The 26,862-nt window shown below is 32.4% G+C and overlaps 4 protein-coding genes and 1 pseudogene across 4 annotated transcripts; 3 read left to right on the top strand and 2 right to left on the bottom strand.

Moving 5' to 3' along the window:
* The first annotated feature begins 5 nt into the window (after positions 1 to 5).
* LOC121220002 (3-ketoacyl-CoA synthase 11) lies at positions 6 to 2,579 on the top strand. The gene is made up of 2 exons (XM_041099007.1): positions 6 to 135; positions 768 to 2,579. Exon 2 carries the CDS (start codon positions 776 to 778, stop codon positions 2,312 to 2,314), a length of 1,539 nt encoding a protein of 512 aa, XP_040954941.1. The 5' UTR covers positions 6 to 135; positions 768 to 775; the 3' UTR covers positions 2,315 to 2,579.
* On the bottom strand, positions 2,448 to 5,437 carry LOC107909230 (serine-threonine kinase receptor-associated protein-like; annotated as a pseudogene).
* Positions 5,438 to 6,134: 697 nt separating this feature from the next.
* Positions 6,135 to 11,421, bottom strand: LOC121203158 (potassium channel AKT1). The gene is made up of 11 exons (XM_041099006.1): positions 11,076 to 11,421; positions 9,601 to 9,966; positions 9,458 to 9,515; positions 9,049 to 9,369; positions 8,731 to 8,976; positions 8,538 to 8,636; positions 8,397 to 8,429; positions 8,128 to 8,313; positions 7,852 to 8,046; positions 7,671 to 7,746; positions 6,135 to 7,123 (listed from the first exon to the last, which is right to left on the bottom strand). Exons 1-11 carry the CDS (start codon positions 11,264 to 11,266, stop codon positions 6,276 to 6,278), a joined length of 2,619 nt encoding a protein of 872 aa, XP_040954940.1. The 5' UTR covers positions 11,267 to 11,421; the 3' UTR covers positions 6,135 to 6,275.
* Positions 11,422 to 18,961: 7,540 nt separating this feature from the next.
* On the top strand, positions 18,962 to 19,615 carry LOC121220001 (uncharacterized). Its single transcript, XM_041099005.1, has one exon. The coding sequence runs from the start codon at positions 19,075 to 19,077 to the stop codon at positions 19,447 to 19,449; it is 375 nt and encodes a 124-aa protein (XP_040954939.1). The 5' UTR covers positions 18,962 to 19,074; the 3' UTR covers positions 19,450 to 19,615.
* A 3,710-nt stretch (positions 19,616 to 23,325) lies between these two features.
* On the top strand, positions 23,326 to 26,176 carry LOC107909225 (GTP-binding nuclear protein Ran-3). The gene is made up of 8 exons (XM_016836693.2): positions 23,326 to 23,489; positions 23,664 to 23,733; positions 24,199 to 24,255; positions 24,350 to 24,467; positions 24,740 to 24,829; positions 24,916 to 25,095; positions 25,191 to 25,268; positions 25,783 to 26,176. The coding sequence occupies exons 1-8, from the start codon at positions 23,487 to 23,489 to the stop codon at positions 25,850 to 25,852; spliced, it is 666 nt and encodes a 221-aa protein (XP_016692182.1). The 5' UTR covers positions 23,326 to 23,486; the 3' UTR covers positions 25,853 to 26,176.
* The last annotated feature ends 686 nt before the right edge of the window (positions 26,177 to 26,862 follow it).

Raw genomic sequence — 26,862 nt, 5'->3', positions numbered from 1 at the left:
ATTGATCTCTCTTTTTTTCTCATATATTTAATCTTATTTTTGGAAATTTCCTCTCTGGTATTCTCGATCTCCGTGGCCGTGTTCTTGAATAGAGAGATTCAAGTGGTCGTCTTAGGTTCCCTTTCGGGGATTAAAGTGAGTTTTTCTTTCTAATCTTGTTTTTTTTGGATTAATCTCGAATTAATTGTTGTTATGATTATGGTTTTTAATTTGTATGCATTCCCTACTGTTCAAATCTGATAAAAACTATGTAGAATTTATTAATTTGATGTGAAATTATGATTTGGGTTTGCAAAATTCTTGAAGTGAAAGGGATTTTTTTGAGGACAAAGATGAAGAAAAAGGATTAAATTTCATAATTTTCCTTTGGCTATGCATGTAATTTATCAATTTGAAGTTAGGTTTCATCTCAATATCGATATAGAATGTAGAATGTTTTCCATGGTATAATAACTAATTTAGTCCTCAAACATCTTATTAATTTAGCCTTGATTAATAAATTTAGCTCCGAAATGTGTAAATGTTGAGGTTAAATTTGTTGAAATTTTGTTTTTGGCTGCTCTTTTTCAAAATTGACAAAGATTAAATTGTTCATTCTTTTGAAACGGACCAATTTGCTCTTTACTGATATTGAGAGGGATTGGGGAGGAAATTTTACCCTTTTTAAGCTTCAAAATTTTTATCAATAGATTTGTGCTATTATTGTTGTTTTGAATGACTCTGCTTGTTGCTGCTTGATATAATAGAATTGATTCAACTTGTTGCAGGGGAGAAGATGGCTGAGCCGAAACCGGAAAATCAACAACCATTGCTCCGATCATCGACACGAAACCTACCCGATTTCAAGAAATCGGTTAAGCTAAAATATGTGAAGCTCGGTTACCATTATGTAGTTACTCATGGAATGTACCTATTCCTTTCTCCACTTGTCGTCGTAATCGCCGTGCAACTTTCGACGTTTTCCATCCAAGACCTTCATGATCTTTGGGAACATCTACAGTACAATCTCATTTCAGTTATCATTTGTTCGATGCTTCTCGTTTTCTTATCGACCCTTTACTTTCTAACTCGCCCTCGCCCTGTTTACCTTGTTAATTTCTCTTGCTATAAACCGGATAAGGCTCGGATATGCACGAAAAAGATGTTTGTAGATCAGTCTCAAATGGCTGGTACATTCACGGAGGAGAATCTTTTGTTTCAATGTAAGATCCTCGAAAGGTCGGGGTTAGGGGAATCAACGTATCTTCCGGAGGCTGTCCTTAATATACCGCCTAATCCTTCGATGAAAGAAGCTAGAAAAGAAGCAGAAGCTGTTATGTATGGTGCTATCGATGAGCTTTTGGCTAAAACTTTGGTAAACCCAAAAGATATCGGGATTTTGGTTGTGAATTGCAGCTTGTTTAATCCGACACCATCGTTGTCCGCCATGGTTATTAACCATTACAAGCTTCGAGGTAATATCCAAAGCTATAATTTAGGAGGAATGGGGTGTAGTGCTGGTTTGATTTCGATAGATCTTGCTAAAAATCTTCTTCAAGTTCATCCAAACACGTATACATTGGTTATCAGTATGGAGAACATTACCTTGAACTGGTACTTTGGGAATGATCGTTCGAAGCTCGTTTCGAATTGCTTATTTAGGATGGGTGGGGCTGCAATATTACTCTCAAACAAAAGCTCCGATAGAAGAAGATCAAAATACCAATTGGTTCATACCGTTCGAACCCACAAGGGTGCAGATGATAAGTGCTTCGGGTGTGTTACACAGGAAGAAGACTCGACGGGACAGATCGGTGTTACGTTGTCGAAGGATCTCATGGGGGTTGCTGGTGATGCCTTAAAGACTAACATCACCACATTGGGGCCTCTAGTTCTTCCAATGTCCGAGCAGTTACTTTTCTTCGCTACATTGGTTGGAAAGAAACTTTTCAAAATGAAGATCAAGCCATACATTCCAGATTTCAAGCTAGCTTTCGAGCATTTCTGCATTCACGCCGGTGGAAGAGCCGTTTTAGATGAACTGGAGAAGAATTTGCAGCTGTCTGAATGGCACATGGAACCATCGAGAATGACTCTTTACCGGTTTGGGAACACCTCTAGTAGTTCTCTTTGGTACGAATTGGCTTACTCAGAAGCCAAAGGTCGGATTAAGAAAGGGGACCGAACATGGCAAATTGCATTTGGTTCCGGGTTTAAGTGTAACAGTGCAGTGTGGAAAGCTTTGAGGACGACAAATCCAGCAAAGGAGAAAAACCCATGGATGGATGAGATCCATAACTTCCCGGTTAATGTTCCAAGGGTCTCGACCATCTAAATCCCCGAATGACTCGCAATGATCACAGTGAAACTCTCATGTAATTCTAGATAACTTTGGAGATTCATACTTACATTTGCATGCCAGGATGATGGTCATTTCCACATCAGGTGCGGTCGAAATACGCTTCGAATACAGATATTGTATATTTTTTATTCTATTGCTTAGAGATTATGCTATTCACATACAATGCAGAGATATACCATTTATGCACCAGATTCAAAACTATACGAAAAAAAAAAGAGGATCAATGTCCGATTCTATCTACATTAAGGAAAACTATACTTATGATAATAGGGCTTGAAATTGGTCACCCTTGTTGCTCGGTCCGGGTTTCTTTGTCCTCAATTTTGCTCTCTTCTGCAATGCGTAATCCGTCCATTTTTCAAACTGATCCATTTGCTGCAAATTGTGTCATTATGGGTCAAAGGGCCTGTGCCATATTCTAATGGTTCCATCCTCGGATCCTGAGGCATATGATTCCCCTTTCGGTGAGAATCGCACACAGTGTACTGGACCATGATGACCCTTGTTACATGCTGCGGACCAGATGTAAAACCAGTGATTACAAGAAAGTACAGTCCAATACACAAATTTATGTATGAGAACATACCTATCTCGTCCCCGGATTGGAAATCAAAAACCCGAACCCACATATCTTCTCCTCCAGCAATGAATTTATTTCCATATATCGGTTCCAATGAAGCTGATTCAACAGTGCATGGCATGTTGTACCTCCTTACCAACCCAAAGCTGAAACAGAATATAATGATCAATGAAAGCAAATAGCCTAACACAAAAACCAGGCCAAAATCAGGCTTGAAAGTCTGAACTTACTGGTTTGCATCCCAGATCATAACTGTAGATCCATCCGCAGTCGTGATATATCGACCATCTTGACTCACTTCAGCACTGGTCACAGATGACTCGGTCTCTAGTGTTTTAACTATTTCGCCACTCCTTACATCCCATAATCTGCCGAGAAATTCAGTAAACACAAGAGACGGACATAGATGCCAAAGAAAACAGAGACACGCATTAAGACAGTTATATACACCGTAAGAAAATGCTATATAAATTAAGTACACAATGAATCAACAAGCCAGGAAACACCCAGACTGCTTCCTTTTCAACAATTCACACACATGAGAGGAATCAATGACAAAAACTGAAGTGAAATACGTGTTAATCGATACCTGACACCGCCCATATCAGTGCAAGAACTTAATATTGTCTGATCACTATGCATCCATGAAACAGTTCTGACTGAACCGGGTGATTTATCTACTTCTCTTGGAAGTGCATCGGGACAATTCAGATCATATACACAGAGGACTTTCTCGACTCCTCCGGTTAATAGAAGGTGAGTATCCTGTTACCAGATCCGAAGACATGGGTTATGATCGCCTTCTTGTTGTCTCTAACTAGCTTTAAAATATCCCAAATTCCACATGGCTCCTACGACGTACGTTACTCAAACAAATAAAACACCATATATGCACACTCTCGTAATTTCCCCCGAGCAAAAGGAATGGAAGCACAGACTTTACCTCAGAAAATGCGCAAGCTCGAACTATATGTTTGTGCTCGAACGAGTGCAATACGTCACCTGTTAGTGCATCCCATACTTACCTGTATAAAAAGGCATACTTTTTCATCAAGAAACAGCAGATGAAACTATAGATAGCCAGGGTTTACGTATGGACAACACGTTCCTTCACAACATGCGGAAATAAACGAACAACTTTCCTAGTATGACGACATAATGCGAAAGAAAGGGATCGAAGAAGGAATCACGTACGCACTAAAGTCGGCAGAACCGGAAGCAGCACGTAAAGCGTTTGTATCCAAGCAAACACTCCAAACAGCACCCTTGTGTCCTTCAAACGTTCCTATCCAATCTCCAGTTTCGCCGTTCCTCAGCATGGAGTATGAATCTGAACCGGACCAAGTAAAGCCCCATTTTTAAAAGAATGAGACCAACATCAAAGTATACCTCCATAAAAAAAGGTGTATATAAGGTCTTAAGATTTATAACAAAACTAGGTTAAATTCTGGTATAAGTCCCTATATTTTGCAAATGTTGTGGATTTAGTCCTTGTACTTTTTGAATTGATCAATTTTAGTCTTGACTTAAACAGTAGTAGTAATTAAATTCGATCAATTAAATTCAATTACTAGTCTTGTACTATGCTTACACTTGTAGATTTAATCCATATTCTCCAACTATATCATTCTAAATCCCTATACTTTTCAATTTTAGAAATTTCAATCTAAACACAAATAAAATTTGTTTGTCCATTAAAGTAATATGGAGAAATAATAAATATGAAAAATTATTGCCGCATTAGATTTTGGAAATTGCAGAAATTAAACTAAAATTGATATAAGAATTAAATCCACAACTTTCATAAAGTACAAGGACCACTAGCAGAGTTTAACCACAAAACTATTACCACCATTCACATACATAATAAAGGCTTATATATAATGGAACCAAATCAATCAAAACAAGGACCAAACCTTACTGATTAATAAATAAATAAACAAGAAACCGTATTTACACAAGAAGGAAAAATGATAGTTATTTATTACCTTTGCTGGCACTAACGAGAAAAAAACCATCTGGGGTAACAGGACTGTAAAAAAGATCAACAACGGGACGTGAATGGCCATGGCATAGAATTGGAACAGCTACCCTTTTCTTTTCCATTTTTTTCTTTTTACATACAAAAAAAAATCCCTTTTCTTTGATGATCTTTAAAAATAATTAAAATTCTACACAAAACCCAAACAGTAATAAAAGACAACTTAGGTTCTATTTCCTTTTTTTTTTCTTTTTTCTGGGTTTTCTTTGTGGGATTTGAATGGACAAAGAAAATGAAATGGCGGTAGTTTAATACAGGTGGGAAAACGCTTTGATTTTAGTGGGAAATTGGGATTTCTTTTTAATGGCGCGAATTCACACCTCCTAACCCTGGGCTCTGAGAAAGATTGATTATGGAGATGAAGTGGGAAAAAATATGAAGATTTGAAGAAGAAACTATTATGCTTTAATGGATTTTTTTATTTTTATTTTTTTGGGAGTAAGGTGCTGTGGACATAGCCATGAAAATTCAAAGGGCTAGGCTCAAGGAGAAACCTGTCATCGATTCTCATTTATATACACACTGAGCTGGGCCAAGACCCGGTTTTAAGAATTGGGTAAACTATAGACAATGGGACTAAACTATTAGTAAGTTTATGTTTTTGACATTTACTTCAAAAAATTATAAATTAGTCATTAAACTATTCAAAAATTTTCATCTAAGTCACTTGGCTGTTAAAATTATTGTTGTACCGACCTTTTTTATTTACACTATTTGTATCAATCAAAAGCTATCATTCTCCTTTTCTTTTATAGTTCAAGTTTTATTTCATGAAATAGTTTTGAGCGTGAATTTGTTAACTAAAATCTAAACTTTTTTTTTTCAAATCTTTGACATTATGTCAAATCGACTTGAATCTAAAGCATGTTTTTCTACTCATCGATGGGTACTGATCCATCGTACTTATCGTTAAATCGTCACTTGGAGCTCGCTAGCAAAAAAAAAAAATTAACAACTTAGTGACTTAAATAACAACTTTCAAATAATTTAGTGACTTAGAGTTGAATGATTAAAATATAAACTTACTAATAATTTAATAACCTTAAGTATAATTTACCATAAAATTCTTATTAAGTTTACCAAAATTTTAATTATCAAAATATATTAATATTGATATAAAATTATTCTTAAACAAATGAATCGAAACATATTGAAAATATTAAGCCTAAGTCTGACCCGAATTTCAAAATTTTCTCATGATAGAATCCAAATAACATCGGTTTTCAAAGGATTAATTTGAATCAACTCGAAAATTTTGAAAATAAAATCCTATTCGAAACTCATGTTGGAGTCCAAATAACATCTATTTTTAGCTATTGGTGACCATTGTTGGTAACAAAAACAAGATGATCACCATCTCTAATAACGTCAATATCATCAATTTCAACTCCTTCTTTGGTCACCACTTTAGCACCAAAAATCCCAAATTTTTTAGCACCAATTTCAATCAACTCCTTAAAGGTCCCTGGTAGAACAATAAGCTTTCCATGGGCATGTCCGATCTCGGGACAACTAATTACCACTCGAGCAGAAGTAACAATGGAATCAGTGACACCTTTGTTTCGATTAACCGAAAGCAGTAAATCTTTCTCCCCGTTGCGTGCAGCCGACATTATTCCAAATAGTGAGTTGTGGAAGTTTTTAGTCCGACGTCTTGGACGGGATTGGCTACATGATCCATCGGAAGTATCAATAGGTGCAGGACGGATGACCGGCTCACTCGTAAACCTCCCGAGAAATTGTTTCTCCGGGACAAACATGGAAGATTGATCAGCTTTCGTTTTCAGCTCTTTGCTGGATTCAAATATGGCTTTTATTTCTTCATGCCCTTGTTGCTCAGCTAGCTCACTCGGTGTCCAATGATGAACGTCAGGCTTGTTGATGTCAGCGCCTTGTTCCACAAGGAACTTGACGATTTCGATGTTGCCCTCACAAACTGCAGCATGAAGAGCAGTGTGACCATTGTGACTCGGGCATGTGATGTCGCCGCCGTAATAGATGATTTGTTTCAGCAAGGTTAAGTTGTTTTGTTCGGCGGCGGTGCAAGCGTAGTGACCGACATCTCCCGCATTGATGTTTGCCCCATTTTCTTTCAGCAGTTTGGCTACTTTATTATGGCCACCTAACAATGCTTCCCATAGTGGTACAATTCCTTCTGAATCTGCACAAATATGCTATCTCAAGTCAAAGATGAGTGTCGGATATTTGGAACATCATATACTCGTTCCTGACATACATAGACACATATATACATACATGCATGCATGCTTTTGGAGGGTTCTTGGAGGATCATATCGAACCATACAAAGTCCATAAAAAACAAATGACATGCATGCATACATACATACATTGACAAAAGATGAACACAATAACACAAGGTAATAACATTAACAAGGGAACCATACAAAATCCAAATGACATACATAAACACATATATACATGCATGCATTTGGAGGGTTCTTGGAGAATCATATCCCGGGAACCATAGAAAATCCATAAAAACCAAATGACATGCAGGCATGCATGCATTGACAAAAGATAAACACATTAACACAAGGGAATGACATTAACAAGGGAATCATACAAAATCCAAATGGCATACATAAACACATATATACATGCATGCTCTTGGAGGATCATATCCTCAAACCCCGTATCCCAGAGTTAGACATGCATACTTCATAAAAAATGAAGAGTACGGAGAATACCTTTATAATTAGGATCTGCACCATAATACAGTAAGAGAAGAATGCAATTCTCACTTCCTTTTGATGCAGCTATATGCTAATTTCATACAAAACAAACACAAAAAATGTTATAGATTAGCCACCGCTGGCCTAAGAACTTAGGGTCCTAAACCGAATCGAAGAGTAAATAATTTTCACAAACCAGAGCTGTTCTTCCGTTGTTATCCGACTCATTAGGATCGAGCCCTCTTTTCAATAGCTGATGCAACAACGAGTCGTCTCCTCTTAGTGTGGCAAAGCAAAGATTGAGAGGTAAGTCCATTCTTCCTCGAGCTAGCATGTTCTCTGTCTCTGTTAAAATGCCTTGCATAATCGGGTTGTCCGTGTCTTTCAAGTGCTGCACCAAGAAAGAACATTTCAACAATTCGGGTGATTTCGATGGATTATATCATTCATGATGTTATATCATTATGTATACCTGGAGGAGATTGTTCATGATTATAGTCCCATCTCCAACATTAGCTTGAATGATATTAAGGAATGTTGTTCGGTTTAGCCGTAGTAGTTGGCACAAGTGTTTTGTACGTACAGTAAAGAGCTGCGGCCTGTAGCAAAGTACACCTATCTCACCGAATATGTCACCTTTTTTTGCCTCTCCGACAACCTGAAAACCGGGATGGTGTTCAATTCCCTTCTGCATTCGTGATTATTGACTGATAAGGCTAGTGCTTAATTGATATAACTTACCTGTTCAACTCCATTTTTCAGAACCAATATATCCTACAAAGCAAATACGAAACATTAGGGACCATTTCGAGAGGAATTTAAAACCGAATCAATTATCATGCAACAACCAAGATTTTGAGCAAGAAATAATGGGTTTTTTACCACAGCACCGGTGACGAGAATGTAAAAGTCCGTAGGCGCTTCGTTCTGCAGGATGACGTCTTCTTTCGGAGGAAAGTATTCAGCTTTCATCTCAGAGACCTTGAGACATTGATTAACAAAGATGTGTAAGGATTACAAATAACTAAAGAACAGAGTTTAGGACAAAAGTTTAGCATGTTCCTTGTGTGATTACCAGCTGAAAAAGCAAGTTGTTAGAAACACCGCGAAACAAGAAGACGTTGTCCACGAGAGAGTAGAAAAGATAATGTGAAATGCTTGACCGGATGGCTTTAGGAAGGGAATCGAGAGTCTCTTGCTGCTGCAGCCCTTCCGAATCAGTCCTGAACTTCAGACATAAATGTGCGAGCATCTGATCTTGTAGGCGGACAGGCAATTGGTTTCGAACAGCGAAACTCGAAGCAGCTTGAATGGTATCCCTCTAAACCAAGGAAAGATTAGCAAAGAAACTCAAAGCTAGTTGATAAGCGTAATAAGCAAGAAATTCACTCACAAATAGTCTAGTTCGGCTGGTTCGATGGACAACCAAGTTCGTCATGTTTCCGATCAAATACGCTATCAACCCGAGATTCAAGAGCATGTATAAAACGTCAAATGCCATCTCCCCTGTATTCACAGGATGAATATCACCATAGCCAACAGTAGTCAGTGTAGTGATAGACCAGTAAATTGATGTCACGTATCTACTCAACAAACTCTGTTCAATGAAATTGTCTCCGAGTACTGCTCCAATCCACGTTCTTCCCGGATCGTGATATCGTGCAGCAATAAGATAAATGAAGCATCCGGCACAATGAACGATAAAAAGTGTAACCTACAAAAAAAACATCCCGAGTTTCATCAATACTGCATTACTAACAAGAAATTGTAACGTAGTCCCGTTTGTTTCTCGTTGTACTCACGCAAACGAGTTTCGCGCACCGAACCCAAAAGTAGTTGTAGTTCTTGTCTTTCTCCAATCTGTTGAAAGCAAACAGCAAGTGACGATGCTGAATAAGAGGAGGCAAAATATACATGTTTCAACAATTATCCAACACTCATGTACCTCGAAAACATGGCACTAACTCTGCGGAGACGCCAAAGACGAAGCATGTTGAATAAGCCATATGAACGTAACGGCTTAGGGGAGATCTTCCGAGCAAGTTCGGACGGTATTGAGGATATAATGTCAAAAACCAACCAGGACCTACCATACTTCCAAGCAATCTTCTTAGGATCATCAATAAATAAATAGGTAGCTTTATCAAGGTATGCAACAAAGAAGGTAAGAATGATATCCAAGGCAAAGAATCCATTAACAACGTTATCAGTAACTGAAAGTATTGGCCGCGGTTTATGAAGGAACCCGAACTCAAACGGCGAAACCCAAGCAGTGTAAACAACTAGAATAACTAGAAAAGTCTGCCATATCCTGCAACAACCAATTTAAATTGTATAAATTTCAGTCACCATTTATTCCTTTTTATGCACTACCAAGTCCCATAGGAACCAACCCCTAAGATTCTTAGGTCTTCTTTAACCTTTAGAATTGCTTTAGTACTAATTGAGACAATTCATCAAACACCTTGTAACAAGAATCAAAAGGACACCATTGAAAGACTCACTTTTTTTTAATACTATAAAAACCAAACATTCAAACAACATGCAATGAACAAAGTAATACACTTTAAACAACAAAAAGTAATTGTTTTAATATTTTGGTTTATAACAATAAAGCTCTATTCACTACATAATCAACCTTAAGATCTTAAACTTATAGAAGCATTAATGGGTGTAAAAGAACAAATTAACACAAGGTTTTGAAAGTAAAACCAATAATATTCAACAATCTAGCTTAAATAGTACCATAATTCACTCGAGAACCTTTAATGCTAAAGGTTTTGAGTTCAAACCTTAACATCTAGGTCAAGTAGTACCATAGTACACTCGAGATCTTTTATGTACTAGAGGCCCTTGAATTCAAGCATTAACATACATGTTAGTTTATATCAATATCAAACTTGTTGATGTACCTCTAGATCATGTAAACTTGTAGAGCTATAGAGAGAGCCAAATCACATCAACAATTTTCAATCATATAATCATAATCTTTACTAATAACATTAAAATATTAAAGAGAATAGAGATTTTTAGAAAGAATGCATTTAAGAGTAATAAATAAAAGTAAAAGTTACCAAAATTGTAACAAAGATGTTAACTTTTGTAATCAAGTATGCCATTAATGTAAAATCTCTCCAACAAAATTCGAAACCAATGCTTTCATTTATCTTTTTTTTCTTGGAATAAGCAATGTTTTCACGAGATTCAATGTCGTGATTTTCCCAATAGGAATTTATTATACACATTCATGACCACCATGATCACCCAGTAGTAAAATACTTTAAAGTCAGCATTAAAACAAAAGTAAAAAAAAAAAAACAGAGCTGAAAAACAATCAAACGAAGCATTCCACCATTAAAACAACAACAAACAAACAAAACAAAACCCTGTTTCTGTTTTTGTTTTGTTTTGTTTCAATACCTGTAACGACGATCATAAGGAGAAACAATGAATCTTCTAAGCTTAACCCTACGATTACTTCGTGCACCTAGTGAAGGGAGTATCCCGGTGGATGAACTGTAATGGCTACTTTCCCTTGGTTCTACCTCTTCTTGTTGTTGTCCACACACTGATGATACCCGAAACATGCCTTTGTTTCTCAGATTATTCATATGAGCAAAAACAAGAGAGCTTGAAACCCTTTAATATATTTGTGGGCGTTGTGTTGTCTTCTCTTACATGAAAACCCTGTTGTGTCAGTGTTAGCTGGTTCCCGTTTTGGTGTTTCACTTCAACTTACTCTCCTACTAGACGTCTACTCCTAGTAGTAATACTAATAAGGAAGATCCAATCAACCTTTTTTTATATTATTTAATGGAACTCATCGGTTGGTTTGGTACGCATACCGAATTTAAAGTCCAATCAAAACGACAGTGTTTTGATCATAATTACCCTTTTTTTAAAATTTTTTTAGGAAGTTTTTAACAAATATTTATAAAAATATAATTCTTCTCAAGGATTATTATATAATAATTTTTAAAACAAATTTTCATATAAAATATTTATATGTATATAATAAAAATTAAAAATTGATCATAATTAAATAAAATTAAATTTATTTTAATTCAAGTAGCCGTGATCGAAAATTTATAAATTAAAATCATCTCCAAATATTATTAGGTTTTTTTTCTATAGTTTCGGGCCAAATTCATGTATGTTATTAATATTATATATAGTTATCTAAGTTTGGCACCACCTAAGATATTAGTTTTAACTTGGGTCCAAACCAGTTCATATTAATAAATGGCTCATTCGTGCTCATTTAAGTCTACCCATATTAGTCAATTGAGTTTTAATTCGATTAGCATTAACATTGTTGTCAGTGTAGGAGTACATGGGTTCAAGCGCACTCAAGCATGTTTATCCTCTTATTTAAAGGTTCGGATGGGATTATGTATAATTCTAAGCATTTTATGTGAATAAAAAAAAAGGCTGGCCATATTATTTATAAGGTAAACCATATTGATAGCGATTCAACTATAAATAAATTTCTTTTTTGGTTACCCTTAACTAATCAAAATTTTCTTTTTTGGTCATTAGTCGTTAAATTATCAACAGAAGATAATTTGGCAACTTTTAAAATTGGCATAATAATATAACTTTAACACTCGATATTTATACATTTGTCGATTTAATCTTGATTCTAAAAAAAATTAACCCTCAACATTTACACATTGTGTAATTTGGTCTTTTTGTAGTTTTGCTTTTCTTTATGACATTGAGGGTTAAATTTAAAAGAATGAGAAAAGATGAAAATTATTTTGGATTTATGGGTATTTTCATTTTGGTAAATGTTCGATTAAATTTAGTTGATAAAGTTATTTTTTTAGCTTTTTACGTGAAAATGTCACAAAGAAAAACAAAAGTGCAAAAAATATCAAAATACACGATGTGTAAATGTTAAGGGTTAATTTTTTTTAGAATTTAGACTAAACTGGCATCATGTATAAATATTGAGAGTTAAAATTACTATTTTTTAATTTTGAAAGTTGTCATGTCGTATTTTCAACTAGTGACCCCCAAAACAAAATCGAATTGTTAAATGATGATCTTGTAATTTTTTATAATTAAGCAACTGAAAAAGAAACTTATTAATAATTGAATGATTATCAATATAATTTATCCTAATTTATATTAATATTTATAACTTTTTAGAATAAATAATAATTCAATTTGGGGAAATCAAAATTATTCCTTTTTAAATCTTCACATGCATCGAATCTATAGACTTATATGAACCTTAAACAAATTTGGTACGAGCCAAACCCACCATTCCATGTTTAGCCTTCTAAAAATGTATCTTCACCTATGTGACTAATGGTAACCCTATATTTTTGTTATGTGGGAGTTTTTTCTAGAGTTATTCTAATGGGCGAAAATAGAAAATTGTTTTAAGAAGGGTAACAAAAAAATGATAATTTTTGAAGAATTAAAGTGCAATTTTACTATTATACTAATATGTAATTTCATAAATTTTAAGTGGCTAAATAATAAATCTACCATTTTGAGAGGGTAGATCATAAATGAGTTGTGCTTTGATGTTACATAGTCAATCGAATGTATTCTTTTTGTCATTGTCATTAGAAAGACCGAAAATGTCTCATTTCTCAAAAAAAAAAAAAGTGAGAGTTTGCAAATGAGGTGGTAGTGTCGACAAAGGTTATGGTTTTGAGATTTTAAGTGTTCAAGTTCAAATCTCATTATGTGTATTCGCACATGCGTGGGTTCTCACTTCAAATTTTATTATGGATTCAAGTCACATCACGTATAAGCCCTACCCAAATTTGTCTCCCTCTCTCTATATGGATGTATTGATTGTTAATTAATTGTAGCTATATAGATATATTGCTTGTAATTGCAAATTGTGATTGTACCTTGAAAAAAAGAGTGATAGTTCAAGAAAGATTAAAATATGACATGGGTCTCTGTATTCTCCACAAATTTAGAATTTAGTCTCTATATTTTTTATTTTTTGAGAATTTAGTCTCTCTACTTTTTAGATTTCAAAATTTATGTCCAACTGTTAACATAATTTTTTTTTGTTAAATTTGTTGGTGTGACGTTTTGAAATTAAAAAAAAAACTCAGTAGCAATGTAACTATGATGTAGTAATGAACTTAAATTTAACAAAATGATTTTACTAGTGATAACAATTAGACCTGAATTTTGAAATTTAAAAAATAGATAGACTAAATTCTTAAAAATAAAAGTACAATAATTAAATTCTAAATTTATGAAAAATAGAGGGACTTATGATATATTTTAACCTTCAATAAATTTAAAAAAGAAAAATACGAAATCTTAGTTGACATCATTATTATTTCGAAAACCTATTAAAACAAGTAATAGCTTTCACTTTAAGGACTAAAAAATTATGCATAATTTAAAATTTGTATCGATAAATTAAAAAGAGTAAGATTTGATTTTGATTTTTTTTTGACCTTTCTTTTCAATCAAAATGAACCATAGGCTTTTAATGGCTTAGATTCTGCCCTTTTTATTACCATTGAATTAGAGGGTCCAAAAAAACAATACAAAAAGATGCAAAAGTTGAAGAAATAAACCACTAAATGTGAAAGAAGGGATCAAATCACATGGATCACGTGTAAAGTAAATTAATATTATAATTTTCTTTAAATAATTATTATTATCTGCTTTAATTTAGAATTTCATTCAGTTAATGAAAATTTAATAAAGTATCATTCACTATATATAAAAAATGAGTTTATGTTAGGCTAAATAGGTAATATATGCCGATTTTTTTTAATGGGTCAAATAGGTCGATTTTGGAAAGAGAATATGAAAGTGTGCTGGTAGCGGAAAGATCGTCCAGCTGAGCGAGCTTTCTGTTGATATGTCAAGGAAAACGCGCCCTGCTGGACGCGTTTTTTTGAAATTTTCAGAAAACACTTTTAGTTGGGCGCGCTTTCCCTAACATGTCTGTAGTAAGCTCGTCCAGTCTCTCTCCAAAATCGACTTATTTCTCTAAATCTTGAAAAAAACGACCTATTTAACCAATTAAAAAAATTGACATATTTTTCCTATTTAGCCTTTATGTTAACTATTTATCGACAATATATTTATTTAAATCAAAAGGTTGACCAAACAAATGATAACACATCCCTTATTTCTTAAGGAAAAAAATGAATTATTATTTCCATAATTTTTTTTTAGGTAAATGTCCATGGTCTTAACATTACTAATTAACCATGATGGGTGTTTTATGGTAAATATTTCATTACATGATTAAAAATTAGTGGCTAAATAGTGATAGTAATTTGAGCATTCCGTACATTGTTCGATCTCCACTTGTGAGAATGGAACACGCTTATGATCAATTGTTTATCTCTTCGAAAAGCACTCACGATGAGGGGATCAGTCACTGATATTGTTAGAGCTTGTGTGACTCGAATCTTGTCACTTGTTGAAGAAATAAATACAATGACAAAACTAGGAGATCTGTGTAGGGCTTAAGGCCGTGGGCCGAAGGCCCCCGCGATACGAACCAGGCTACACAAATAGAATCCATATAGAACTACACTTAGTCTATTTGGCATTGATTAGAATAATATTTTTTAAGCTTTAAATAGATGTTTAAATACACTAAAATCCTAATTAATTTTATTTTTTATTAGTTAAACATACAAATTAAATAAATTTCTAATAATTTTAAGAAGTTAATATTTTTAATTTGATATAATTCAATTTGATCACCATTAAAATTTAAAAATAAATTTATTAATTTTGATATAAATTCAAAAAATCAATTCAAAATTAAACTTGACCCAATCCGATTTCATCATTAAAAAAAAATCAACAACTTGAACTTCAAAATCAAAGAAAAACATGCACCAATTGTTATGATTTTTAAACCAAAAATTTAACTGCAAAAACATACATCATTGAACCATGCACATATTGAATACGAATGAAGTATTATTATATTGGTAATTATTCTGGGGTAGTGGATTAACCTAAACCCTATTAGACCCGAATAATTGAAGAATTGAAGCTCCCTCAAACCCTTTTTTTTTTCAAATTAACCTTGTATCTATTCAAAATTCATCATATTTCTTTTTGGGTTAAATCAAAATCAATATTTAATGTTACATTAAAATAAATGATGTTTAAATTAACTCTAATTGGCTGAATCAATTGTAACTTTTTTTTAATAAAATTTTAATAATTTACTTAATTAATTTGGTAACCTAATTGATTTTACCCAAATAAAATTTCGTACGTAATTTGGGAATCTTACCCTTCATCTCCAAGGGCTTTATCATAGTAGAGATGGACTTCAAAAAATCAAAGGCGTCTTTAGAAGTTTCAGTAACATCAATGCTTGCTGAAGCTTGAATCACCATCTTCATGGTATTCTAAATATAGTTTCTTGACAGTAACCGTGGCCGACAAGGGGATCTTATCTGAGTGAAGAACGCAATTTTCAAAGTCGAAAATCCTGAACCGTGGGCAGCTAAGGAAAACTTGCTCCACGTGTTACCACCCACTATCGGAAACGATTCAAGCCGGGCGGTCTCGAGACATGGAAAGCAAACACGGACGTCGGTCGGGATTTTGTCGACTAGGACCCCTTTAAACAAGTTTATAGTTTTGAGCTTCTGGCACGTAAAGATCGCACGAGGTAAATTAATGGAATAGTTGAGAGGTATATCAATATGAAACTCTTCGAGGTTAGACGAAGTAGCAGTGGTAGAGAGATGGATCCACTCAGAAATCACGGATTTGTTTTACGTAGCGGTTTCTAACGAAAGAAAAATCCTACGGACACTTGTCAAGTTTTCGTGGTTGTTCAAGACATGGTTCATGATACCGTCGAACGGATAGCTGGAATTATAATGATTTTCCGGCAGGTCAAGAATGGGAACCGACCTCCATATATCCTTACCGAAAAATGAGAGGGAAGGAAAGAAAGAATGTGGCAAAGAAGCTCATCGGGCAAATCTTGGCCTGCCATTGTTGATGATGTTAGCTAGGTAGGGTTTAGAGAAGTATGCATGGGTAAAAGTTTTGTTTTAGAACAATAATGATAATTCTATTATTATATACATATTCAGTTTAAAATTAGGGTGGGTTTGTTTTTATGTAAAAGATTCGAAAATATTTTCTATATTTTATTGTGTTTGTTTCACATAAAATAATTTAGTCAACAAAAAATATTTACAGGTCAATGTAAAATAAAATTTTTTTATTTTAAAATGACTTACCCTTTTGAAAAGCGTAGGTCATTTTCCGGAAAAGAGATGCTCCAAATATAATTTTACTTTTATATAAAAATTAACTTAAATCAAGTTTAATATTATTATATTGATAATAATCTTTATTTTTATTTTTAAAAATATTTACAATATTTAAAATATTAATATAAAATATTATGTTTTTTAATATTATTAAACATGCATATTTAATTATTTATATTTAGTCATATAATAAATTATTAACATAATTTATTATTTTAATAAATTATTTAATATTTTAATTTTATTTTAATAATAAATTTTAAAAATAATAATTTTAAATAATATTATTCAAAAATATCAATATTAATATTTTAATAATAAATATTTATTACAGTTATAAATATAGTAATAATAAATATTTTGTAGTATAAATGTTAAAATATGTCATAAGTCTATGTACTCTTCACAAATTTGCAATTTAGTCTTTGTACTTTTATTTTTAAGAATTTAGTCCCTCTACTTTCCAGATTTGAAAATCAAGTTCAATTGTTGACATTGTTTTTTTTGTCAATTTTGTTAATGTCACATTTTTAAATAAAAAAATACTCACTTGGTAGTCATGTAACTAAAAAATGACGTTACAATGAACCTACTTTTAACAAAATATTTTTAATATATGTAAAAATAATGTAAAATATAAAATTATAGATATAAAATAAACTCAATTAAACAATGAAATGATAAAAAAATCTCAAATGTATGTTTGTTTAATTGAAAACGAATTTTATGAAATATTTTTAAGGAACCTGCCAAACAAAAGAAAATATTTTACACAGATTCATCCAAACACCAAAAAATATTAGCTTTTACAAAAAAGTAAGCCATTTTCCGAAAGCCATTTTCAATGACACAAACGGAGCCTTAACCTAAGTATAGGCATGTGATTCTGATCGGTTCGAGTCTTGAGTAATATTTTATTGCCCGAGGTTCAGTCTGTTTAGAAAATTAGTCTTAATTTTTGTCCAAGCCTATTTTTTGAGCCTATATTTTTATCTAAATCCTTCCACTTTTTAGACGAACCTTCGAATCTGGGCGAGTGGCCTCAACCCGTGATCAAGTCTAATTCTAACTAAAACTATAGATATAATTATAAATTGACAAAATAATATTTACTTACATATTTGTGAACAAATCCTTATTATAAAAACATTTGCTTTTTTAAATGATTCAGATATGGTAGGCCATATTTATATCAAATCCAAATTTAAAATTGGATAATTCACATCCATCCTAGTCATAGCTACCATCAGCCCTTTGGGAATGACCGGAGCAACCGGTAAAAAGTATTAAAACAATGCAAATCGAATTAGTCACTTCAAATAAAAGTTAAAATATGCTACTAGTCTTTGTACTTTTATAGATTTGAGATTTAGTCCCTATATTTTAAAAGTTAAAAAATTAATCTTCCCACTTTTTCAACTTAAATATCCTAATCTAATCATTATTGTCACGAGTAGTGTCCATTAAAATTTATAAATTTAACATGTTTATTCAATTATTTTTCGCATATTATATGTGACGTCATATAAGGTTATCTTAACTAAAATCATGGTTGTTGGAATAAGATCGAAAATCGATTGATATATCGATCTAGAAAAGAGTTGAATCGTATTTTGAGCAAATCGCTCAGAACTGATTGAAATGGGTTAAAAAATATATTGAATTGATGGTATAATTGGGTTTTTTTTCTATTTTTAAATAATTATGTATTTTTAATAATTTATTTAAATAAAACTAAATCGACTGATTGAATCAGTTAAATCAAGAACTAGTGGTCTGATCAATTCAACTATTAGTCTGATTTTGAAAACCTTGATCAACATGCCAAATTGATAAATTTTGAAGAAAAATACTAACGTTTTTTAATGATTGGACTGAGTTTTTTTAACTAAAAAGAAGTATGACTTAATTTTTAAGCATAGGGATTAAATCTCAAATTTTATCAACATACAGGGACTAACAGCAGATTTTAACCTCAATATATTTACATAGTCACCTACACGTGTCCGATCCTATCCGTTTACCCCTCCATCTTCCCGCCTGAGGAAAATGGCTGTTTATTTATTATACGATCGTACTATTTCACCATCTCTGCTTATAAAATTTTCCCCAATTTCGAAAACCCTAATTTTCTCTCTACATACGTTTAATTCAGTTTTTTAATGGCTTCTCGTCTTCTCAGTTTTGGCCCCACCGGAATCCACGCTTCCGCCGTTTCTGATCATGACCGCCGGAAAAGTACTTCGTCGTCTTCCTATGCTAACTGGTGGGCTCCACTTTTTCGAGTTTCATCTGAGCCGGATTACATTGGATCCGATAAGAAATCGGAGGTCACGGAAAGAAGAGAGGGCGGATCGGAAACGGATCCGCTGCTAAATCTGGCGAGATCGAAGTTTTACCCCGGTTGCTTTACGGAGAAGAAGGCGAAGCAGCTCCGATTGATGATTACCAACTCATCGTCGTTTCATGACGTTATGTACCACTCGGCGATAGCTTCTCGACTCGCCTCTGACTTCAAAGGTCGATCCGATCTATGAGTGTCAGGCAAGTAACTGAAGTCAGAGCTATTAAAACCAAGTTTCCGTTAATTTTCTTCTTTGTCTTGAATTTTTGAAGGGGCTGAAAGAAACTGTAAACTGATGGAAAAAAATTCCAATGACCATGTTTATTCAACATTTGAAATAATATAGAATCGTTTTTCAAGAGATTTATGGTAAGATTGTTGTTATTTATAGGGAAATATATTGTAAATAGCATGTAATAATCTGCTTTGAATCTGATTTGGTTGGATCTATGAAAATCTCTAATTCTGTCTGGTTTCGATAGGATACTTCAATTTGGATTTATTCATTAATTGAAGTATTTCAGTTAAATTTAATTAAATATATATAAATTTTAATATTTGTAAACAATTAAGGATTCGATATCTTTAAATATATATGATTAAGGAATGGATTTATATTTTGATATTCTTGAATCTAACTGAATAAATTGATGATATTTAATTTAGCTTTTTATGAAAAAAAAGCTCTATTGAATTATGGGTATAGTGGCAAAGTATTGATATAAGTTTTATTTAGTTCATTATAGTAGGTTAAGTCAATTCATGTTTCAAAATCCTTTTGATTTAGGTAACTTTCATGTTGGAATTGTTTTGGGTTGAAGTAATTCAAAGTTTGGATTTTTTAGTAGGAACTTTTTTTTTTTCAATTTTGGTTAATTTAGATTCATCCATTTTAAATTATTTGTTCAAATCATTTTTATTTTAGTTGTTTCGAATTTGAATTGAAAATATTAAAATTATTAACTTTTTTTTATGATCAAATTGAATTAAGTTTAAATTATTGAATGGGGATGAATCTATTTACACCATATTTTCATGTGATTAATATTTTAATGATCTAACTATCATATGCACTTTCAATTTTGATGTAAATTAAAATTTTTTAACTATTTATTTTATGTAAGAAAAACTTCTAATTTTTTAATAAATATTAATATATACAATATTGTAAATTAATGTGATAAAGATATCAAATCAATTCAAAATTTTACATGTATGAAAAGTATAATTATATTAATAAATTTAATGATCAAATCGTTTAAAATAGTAATCATACAAAAATATACAAAAGGTTTATCAAATTTTTGACTTTGTAAAAAAAAAAAAAATCTGATATTATTTTAATTTCATGTAGTGGGTTGTTAGGGAGTTAGTCCAAATTTAGTATATGGTATGTGTATAAATAGAGTGTGGGTAGCATTTGAAAATCACACTTAAAATACATTGGAAATTGAATGAAATTATTTTCTTCTCCCTTTCAATTTCATGGGTCAGTAGCATTTTGCTTATTCATTTCCATTTCCTTGTTTCTTTAAAATGAAAAAATAAATGGTAAATTATACCATTAGTCACTAGATTATAAATAAGTTTTCATTTTGGCCGTTTAACTAAAAAAGTTATAAATTGGTCACTTAACTATTCAATTTTTTCATTTAAGCCACTGGGTTGTTAAAATCAATGTTATATGGCTTTCTCTGTTAGCATTGCCCGCACCAATCAAAAGCTCTATTTCCCCTTCTCTTCTACAATTCAATTTTTTTTTCATGAAACAACTTTGGCGTCACAAATTTGCAAACCAAAACTCAAATAACTTTTTTTCTCTGATCTTTGACACTGACTATCAGATCGACTTGGATCCAAGGTATGTTTTTCTACTCTTTGATGGATACTGATCTGTCGTACTGATCGTCAAATTGTTGCTTGGAACTTGCTAGCGGAACTTTTTGAAAAAAAACTTAACAATCGAGTGACTTAAATAAAATTTTTTGAATAGTTCAATGGCTTAAATGGAAACATTCAAATAATTCAGTGACTAAATTGTAAATTATTTTAGTTAAATGACCAAAAAAGAAACATATGCATAGTTTAATGCCTAATGGTGTAATTTACCAAAACTAAAATAATGCTAAAATGATGCAAATGTATGAAGTTACGGCAACATCAACAATAACCTTATAAATACTTCTTGCACATTTCCAACTCCCATTAGAGTAATGGGCTAATGGCACTCCAACAATTTGAATAGTTGAGTCCAATAAAGTCAAAGCATCATTGCAAAGGAACTAAATTTTCTATAAAATGTATTTAAGTTTAAAAACATTTGAAATATTGAAATGTATCGATAGCATTTACTCAAATATTTGGTATGTTTAGTTTTCTTGTATTTTTCTATTCGTTTTTTGTTTCCTCATTTGAGAGTTTGCTTCCACTTTATTTCCGTGTATCAGAGAATTTTCTTTGTGAATTCTCGTTTTTTTGAGAGATAAGTTGACTTAAGTGAATTTGAAGCGAATGAATCTTCTAAAGTTGCACGGTTTTGCCAAACTAAAATTTTAGTCCCGTAACAATGACATAAAAAAGTCAACCTTATGTAACTCTCTTAATCTATTATAAATGATTTTTTCTTCATCTGCTCCCTCCATTCTCTAACCACTTCCCCCTTTCTCTCTCTCGACTCCCCTTATTCTTCCTCGTGGTTCTCTGCTTTTAAGGTGAACCAACATCTCTAACCTCCTCGTCACATTCTTATATCAATAATATCATTGAGCACAAATGATCTAATACTAAAAAGAAGTTGCATGCAGAAAATCATAAGAAATTACTGTAAAGAATTAATTTGAACTCGTGAGTGCTAAATACGAATCTGTATCCGACATAATCACAAAAAGACTTTTCAAAGTTCTTTTTATGTTTTTAAAGAGTTTTAAAAAAGTGTATCCATATACCCATGCACGCACACATTCCACACAAGCAAGAATAACATGAAATCTAATTCTTGAACCCAATAATTAGTTAACAGAATAAAAAGAGGATAGAATATTGAGTAAGCGTAGAACATACAAAATTCAAACCATAGAAAATGGAACAATTAAAAAGAATATGCAATAATTCAACCATGAATGAACATGAAAAATCCTGTAATAAATAAAATAAAACCCTAGAGAATCAACAAATTAAAGCCTAAGAATACACTAGACATGAAGTCAAGAACCAATATATATATAGGGATTAAAATTTGAGAGAAATTTCATTTTAATCCCTTATTTTGTTTCTGATTAATAATTACTCTGATCTGGTTTAGGACGAAGTTACTTTAGAGATCAGAAATGAACAATAAAATATTTAGACTCAAAGTGCAAATTCACCGTCGTATTAACTTGTGATTTTATAAATTTCGAAAGGAGCTGTATAATCATTTTATTATTTTTGGGTGCTGAGGCCACCGCCTGCCTGTCTTTCTCGTTGGGTATAGGTATGACGGATTTGAATAAAATGAATAACTTTTTAATTGTTTTTCAAAATGAAAAAAAAACCCCAAAAATAAAAAGTTTAGGCACTCTATCTTTATCCTATTCGAAAATTTGAAATTTAGTCCATTTTTTTCAATCTATAATAATTTAATTCCTCTACTTTTTGCTTATATAGCTTCATGTGATTATAAATTGACAATGTGAACAATTCTTTTTAATTTTAAAAACGACACATAATTTAATTTAACGAAAATTTTTTAGCGGTATTATCAATTGGATTCTCAGTTATTAAATCACAAGAATGGAGAAATTACATTCCTAAAATTAAAAATAAAAGGACTAAATTTTAAATGTATAAGAAGTAAAAGGACTAGAACTTAAAATTATACCAGAAGCATTAACATTCGCTTTGAAACTAAGCTTGAGCTGGCAAAGATTGGTACGTTTTCAAAGATTACAAAATTCAAAAAGAAAAAAAGATTCTCTAAAAACATCTCTTAATTTATTTTGTTCACATGATGGTAAATGGACCCATGTAATGAGAATCAACGGTTAAGATGCTATAAAAGAGAGGTAAAAGTAATCAAATCTAACGGTAGTGAGAGTCGCGTTGATTTAAAGCCAATATGGCCTAGCGCTAAGACCCCTGAAAAGACCCTCTTATATAAACCCTAGCTATTGCCGCCGTCTCTTCCCCCAATTCTCTACGTTCCATTCCTCTCGATTCTACTTAACGCAAATAGTTCGAGTTTCGTAATCAATGGTGACTCCTCTCCCTTTCTCTTGATATTATAATTTTTTTGCTAAATTTTTGCTCTTTTTTTTGTGTGTGTGAGTATTTTGCTGTTTTGGTTTGATTTGGAATCTGGAATGGTAATTTATGATTTTAATTTTGATATTTTTTGTTCTTTTTTTTTTTGCCTTCTTTGTGGTGCAGGCTTTACCGAACCAACAGACTGTTGATTATCCGAGCTTTAAGCTCGTTATCGTCGGCGATGGAGGCACTGGTATTTTTCTTTTTTCTTTCATTGCTCGTAGATTGTTGTTTTATAAGTCTTTTTTTTGTACGGGAAAGAAAAAAGAGAAATATTTGCTATTTATTTTAGTTATTGAGTTCATTTATATGAATGGTTAAAACCTTGTAAGCAATGATACGAATACGAAATGATCATACGAAGCGCGATAAATTTTGTTTTTACATAGTAATATACAGTGAAGATTTAGAATTTTTATTTTTGATTAAAATATTAACATGTAAGTAACTTTTGAAATTTTTATAACCATTTTTTGGCTTGAAATCTTTAATCTTGAAAATACCTTAATATGATGTTAATGCTCTCTAATTTTGAATTATACAAAGGTTTAGATTACACTTTGTGATTCATTGGAATGAAAGGCTTTTAAGTTCATCCGAACACTATATTATGCATTGTTTTGAGCTTACTTGATCGTGTTACAATGGGGTTTTGCAGGAAAGACCACATTTGTGAAGAGGCATCTGACTGGAGAGTTTGAAAAGAAATATGAGCGTAAGTGACTACGTTGTTTTTGATAAAAAATCTTGGTTTGATTGGCTTGTTATGAAATTCTTATTGGGATTGCTTTACTGATTTGATTGTGCAGCAACGATCGGTGTGGAGGTTCACCCTTTGGACTTCTTCACTAACTGTGGGAAAATCCGATTCTACTGCTGGGATACTGCTGGACAGGAAAAGTTTGGTGGTCTTCGAGATGGTTACTAGTAAGTGGTTTTATGCATCATGAATGAGTTTTAACTTGCTGGTGTTTGTTTGCCATGCATCATGGGTTCATATCTATATCATGATGTTTGCTTTATTATTTTGTATGATCCTTAAATGAATGTTAACATGGCAAAGTAATTAGTTTTAGTTATGGTTTGAAGATTCTGTTTTTCCTTTTCTGCAACCATCAGTTTATATAAATTTAAATGTTTTATGTGTTGCTATTATTGCTTTATTAAGTGTTGTATTCTCCATGCACATCGTGTTGCAGTATCCATGGGCAATGTGCTATAATTATGTTTGACGTTACTGCCCGTTTGACATACAAGAATGTTCCTACCTGGCACCGTGATCTTTGCAGGTGTGTTGAAGTTGTCTTATTGTTTATGGTTTCGTTTTTGGCTTTTGTGGATGAACTTCACGTTAACTATGTTGTGTCAAATGCAGGGTGTGCGAGAATATTCCTATTGTTCTATGTGGTAACAAGGTTGATGTTAAGAACAGGCAGGTTAAGGCAAAGCAGGTTACATTCCACAGGAAGAAGAATCTGCAATACTATGAAATCTCAGCCAAGAGCAACTACAATTTTGAGAAGCCTTTCTTGTACCTTGCCCGGAAGCTTGCAGGGTAACCTAACTTACCTTCTCGTGCTTGTAATAAATGTTTATATGCCAATGTTTTTGATTATTGCCTAATAATTATATCTGTTTGGATGATTTTAGTGATCCTAATCTTCACTTTGTGGAGTCACCTGCTCTTGCTCCTCCTGAAGTACACATCGACTTGGCTGCACAGCAACAGTAAGTATCGCTTGCCAAAAACTTGTTTTTACATTTTTCATTTCGTATTGCTGTTATCAGCTTGGTTATCTGAGTCAGTTACAAAAACTTCTTTATTAGTTATAAAACTGCAACTATCTGAGTCTACCAACTCGAACTGAAATTTGAATGACATGCTTGATTTACTTAAAACCTGAACCCACAAATAGTTTAAAATCTGAATTCAATCTAGATTTATCTGATTCGAACCCAATCAAACCCGCTTAGTTGACAGGTCTTTGGATATGTACGTCCGGAAGAGATGTGGTAATAAAATCATTACCCTCCCTCTTTCACATCATCATACTCGTGTCTAGTTTTATGTGTCGGACATATACTTGATGTTCAACACTGATATATATATATCGGTATTAAATCGAACGTTATGATATATTGATTGCTCCCCTTTTTTTATCATTCGAAAATCAAACCCTTTGATATATTGGTATTAAACGGAAGGCTGTGTTTTTGATTTAATCCGTTTTGATAATGACAGACATGAAGCTGAGCTTGCAGCAGCAGCTAGCCAACCTCTTCCAGATGATGATGATGATGCATTTGAGTAGAGAAGAGAATAACAATATTAGCTTTTTCACTGCCACTGCCTGAAGTTTGGGGTCTAAAAAAACAATTTCAATCTCCTTTTTTCATTAAAATTTTCGAAAAAATTATATGGGTGCAGGGTGCAGGCAGAGTCTGGTGTTTGTCAGCTATATTTGAGACTACAGTTTTTACCATTTAGACCAGTTTCTTTTGTCTTTGTTTTTTTCTTTTGGGTTATTGGATTTGTGTTCCCTTCAGCATGGATTTTGCTTTTATAGTAAAATCCCTTTCCTTTATAAGAACCAACAAAAAGAATTCCCTATAAAGAATGTCCCCTTTCCTTAAAATGCTACATCGATTTTGTCTTGTTTTTATTAGGTTTATTCATCGTTTGGGCCTGTTATAATACACATTCATTAAATAAAAATATCGAATTTAACAATAATTTGTATGATCCTATTTGGTTTTTAAAATTTTAATTTATTAATTATTTAATGAAATTTTAATTATTGAAGTCTTATTAATAGTTTTTTTTTATTAAAACATCTTCAATTGAAATCTATAGTTTTTTTTTTATATTTCGTTAAGATAAAAATATTATTTTAGAGAATTAATTTAGCATATAATTCATTGAAGAAAATAAGAATACGGTGAAAGTAAGTTCAAATATAAATTATTAAAATTTAAGATAATTTGATTTTATTTAAATTTGAATGATTTAAACCTACATTCATTAGAATCAGAATATCAAATTAAATCAAACCAAATTGATTTATTGGAGTTGGGACTACAATATAATTATTAATTAAATAAAATAACGACTGTAAATTAAATTAAATTCAGATAAAAATAAACTCAAAAAAACTAAATAAAAGCTCCTAATTTTTTTAAAAATAACCCCCCTAGTTTGAGTCCCCCGACTGTCGAAAGAAGTTGGCTCTTTAATCCCTATCGTTGTCGGTTCGGAGCACATCAAGACGACCTAATAAGGTCTATAAAAATGCTGTCTGAGTGAATTAAAACAAGCACTAGT

The sequence above is a fragment of the Gossypium hirsutum genome, chromosome D08 (assembly GCF_007990345.1).
Source record: "Gossypium hirsutum isolate 1008001.06 chromosome D08, Gossypium_hirsutum_v2.1, whole genome shotgun sequence".
Classification (NCBI taxonomy): domain Eukaryota; kingdom Viridiplantae; phylum Streptophyta; class Magnoliopsida; order Malvales; family Malvaceae; genus Gossypium; species Gossypium hirsutum.
Note: the sequence above shows the minus strand (reverse complement) of the source record. Positions and strands in the feature narration are given on the sequence as shown.

Bases quoted from the DNA above. Each gene is read 5' to 3' on its own strand.
- LOC107909225 (XM_016836693.2), top strand. The intron at 24,830-24,915 runs GTGTGTTGAAGT...TGTCAAATGCAG, and splicing joins TGGCACCGTGATCTTTGCAG to GGTGTGCGAGAATATTCCTA. The intron at 25,269-25,782 runs GTAAGTATCGCT...TGATAATGACAG, and splicing joins GACTTGGCTGCACAGCAACA to ACATGAAGCTGAGCTTGCAG.
- LOC121220002 (XM_041099007.1), top strand. From the start codon at position 776: ATGGCTGAGCCGAAACCGGAAAATCAACAACCATTGCTCCGATCATCG.
- LOC121220001 (XM_041099005.1), top strand. From the start codon at position 19,075: ATGGCTTCTCGTCTTCTCAGTTTTGGCCCCACCGGAATCCACGCTTCC.
- LOC121203158 (XM_041099006.1), bottom strand. From the start codon at position 11,266: ATGAATAATCTGAGAAACAAAGGCATGTTTCGGGTATCATCAGTGTGT. The intron at 9,967-11,075 runs GTATTGAAACAA...TGGTTGTTGCAG, and splicing joins CCTTATGATCGTCGTTACAG to GATATGGCAGACTTTTCTAG. The intron at 8,977-9,048 runs GTGAGTGAATTT...TCCTTGGTTTAG, and splicing joins CCAGCCGAACTAGACTATTT to AGGGATACCATTCAAGCTGC.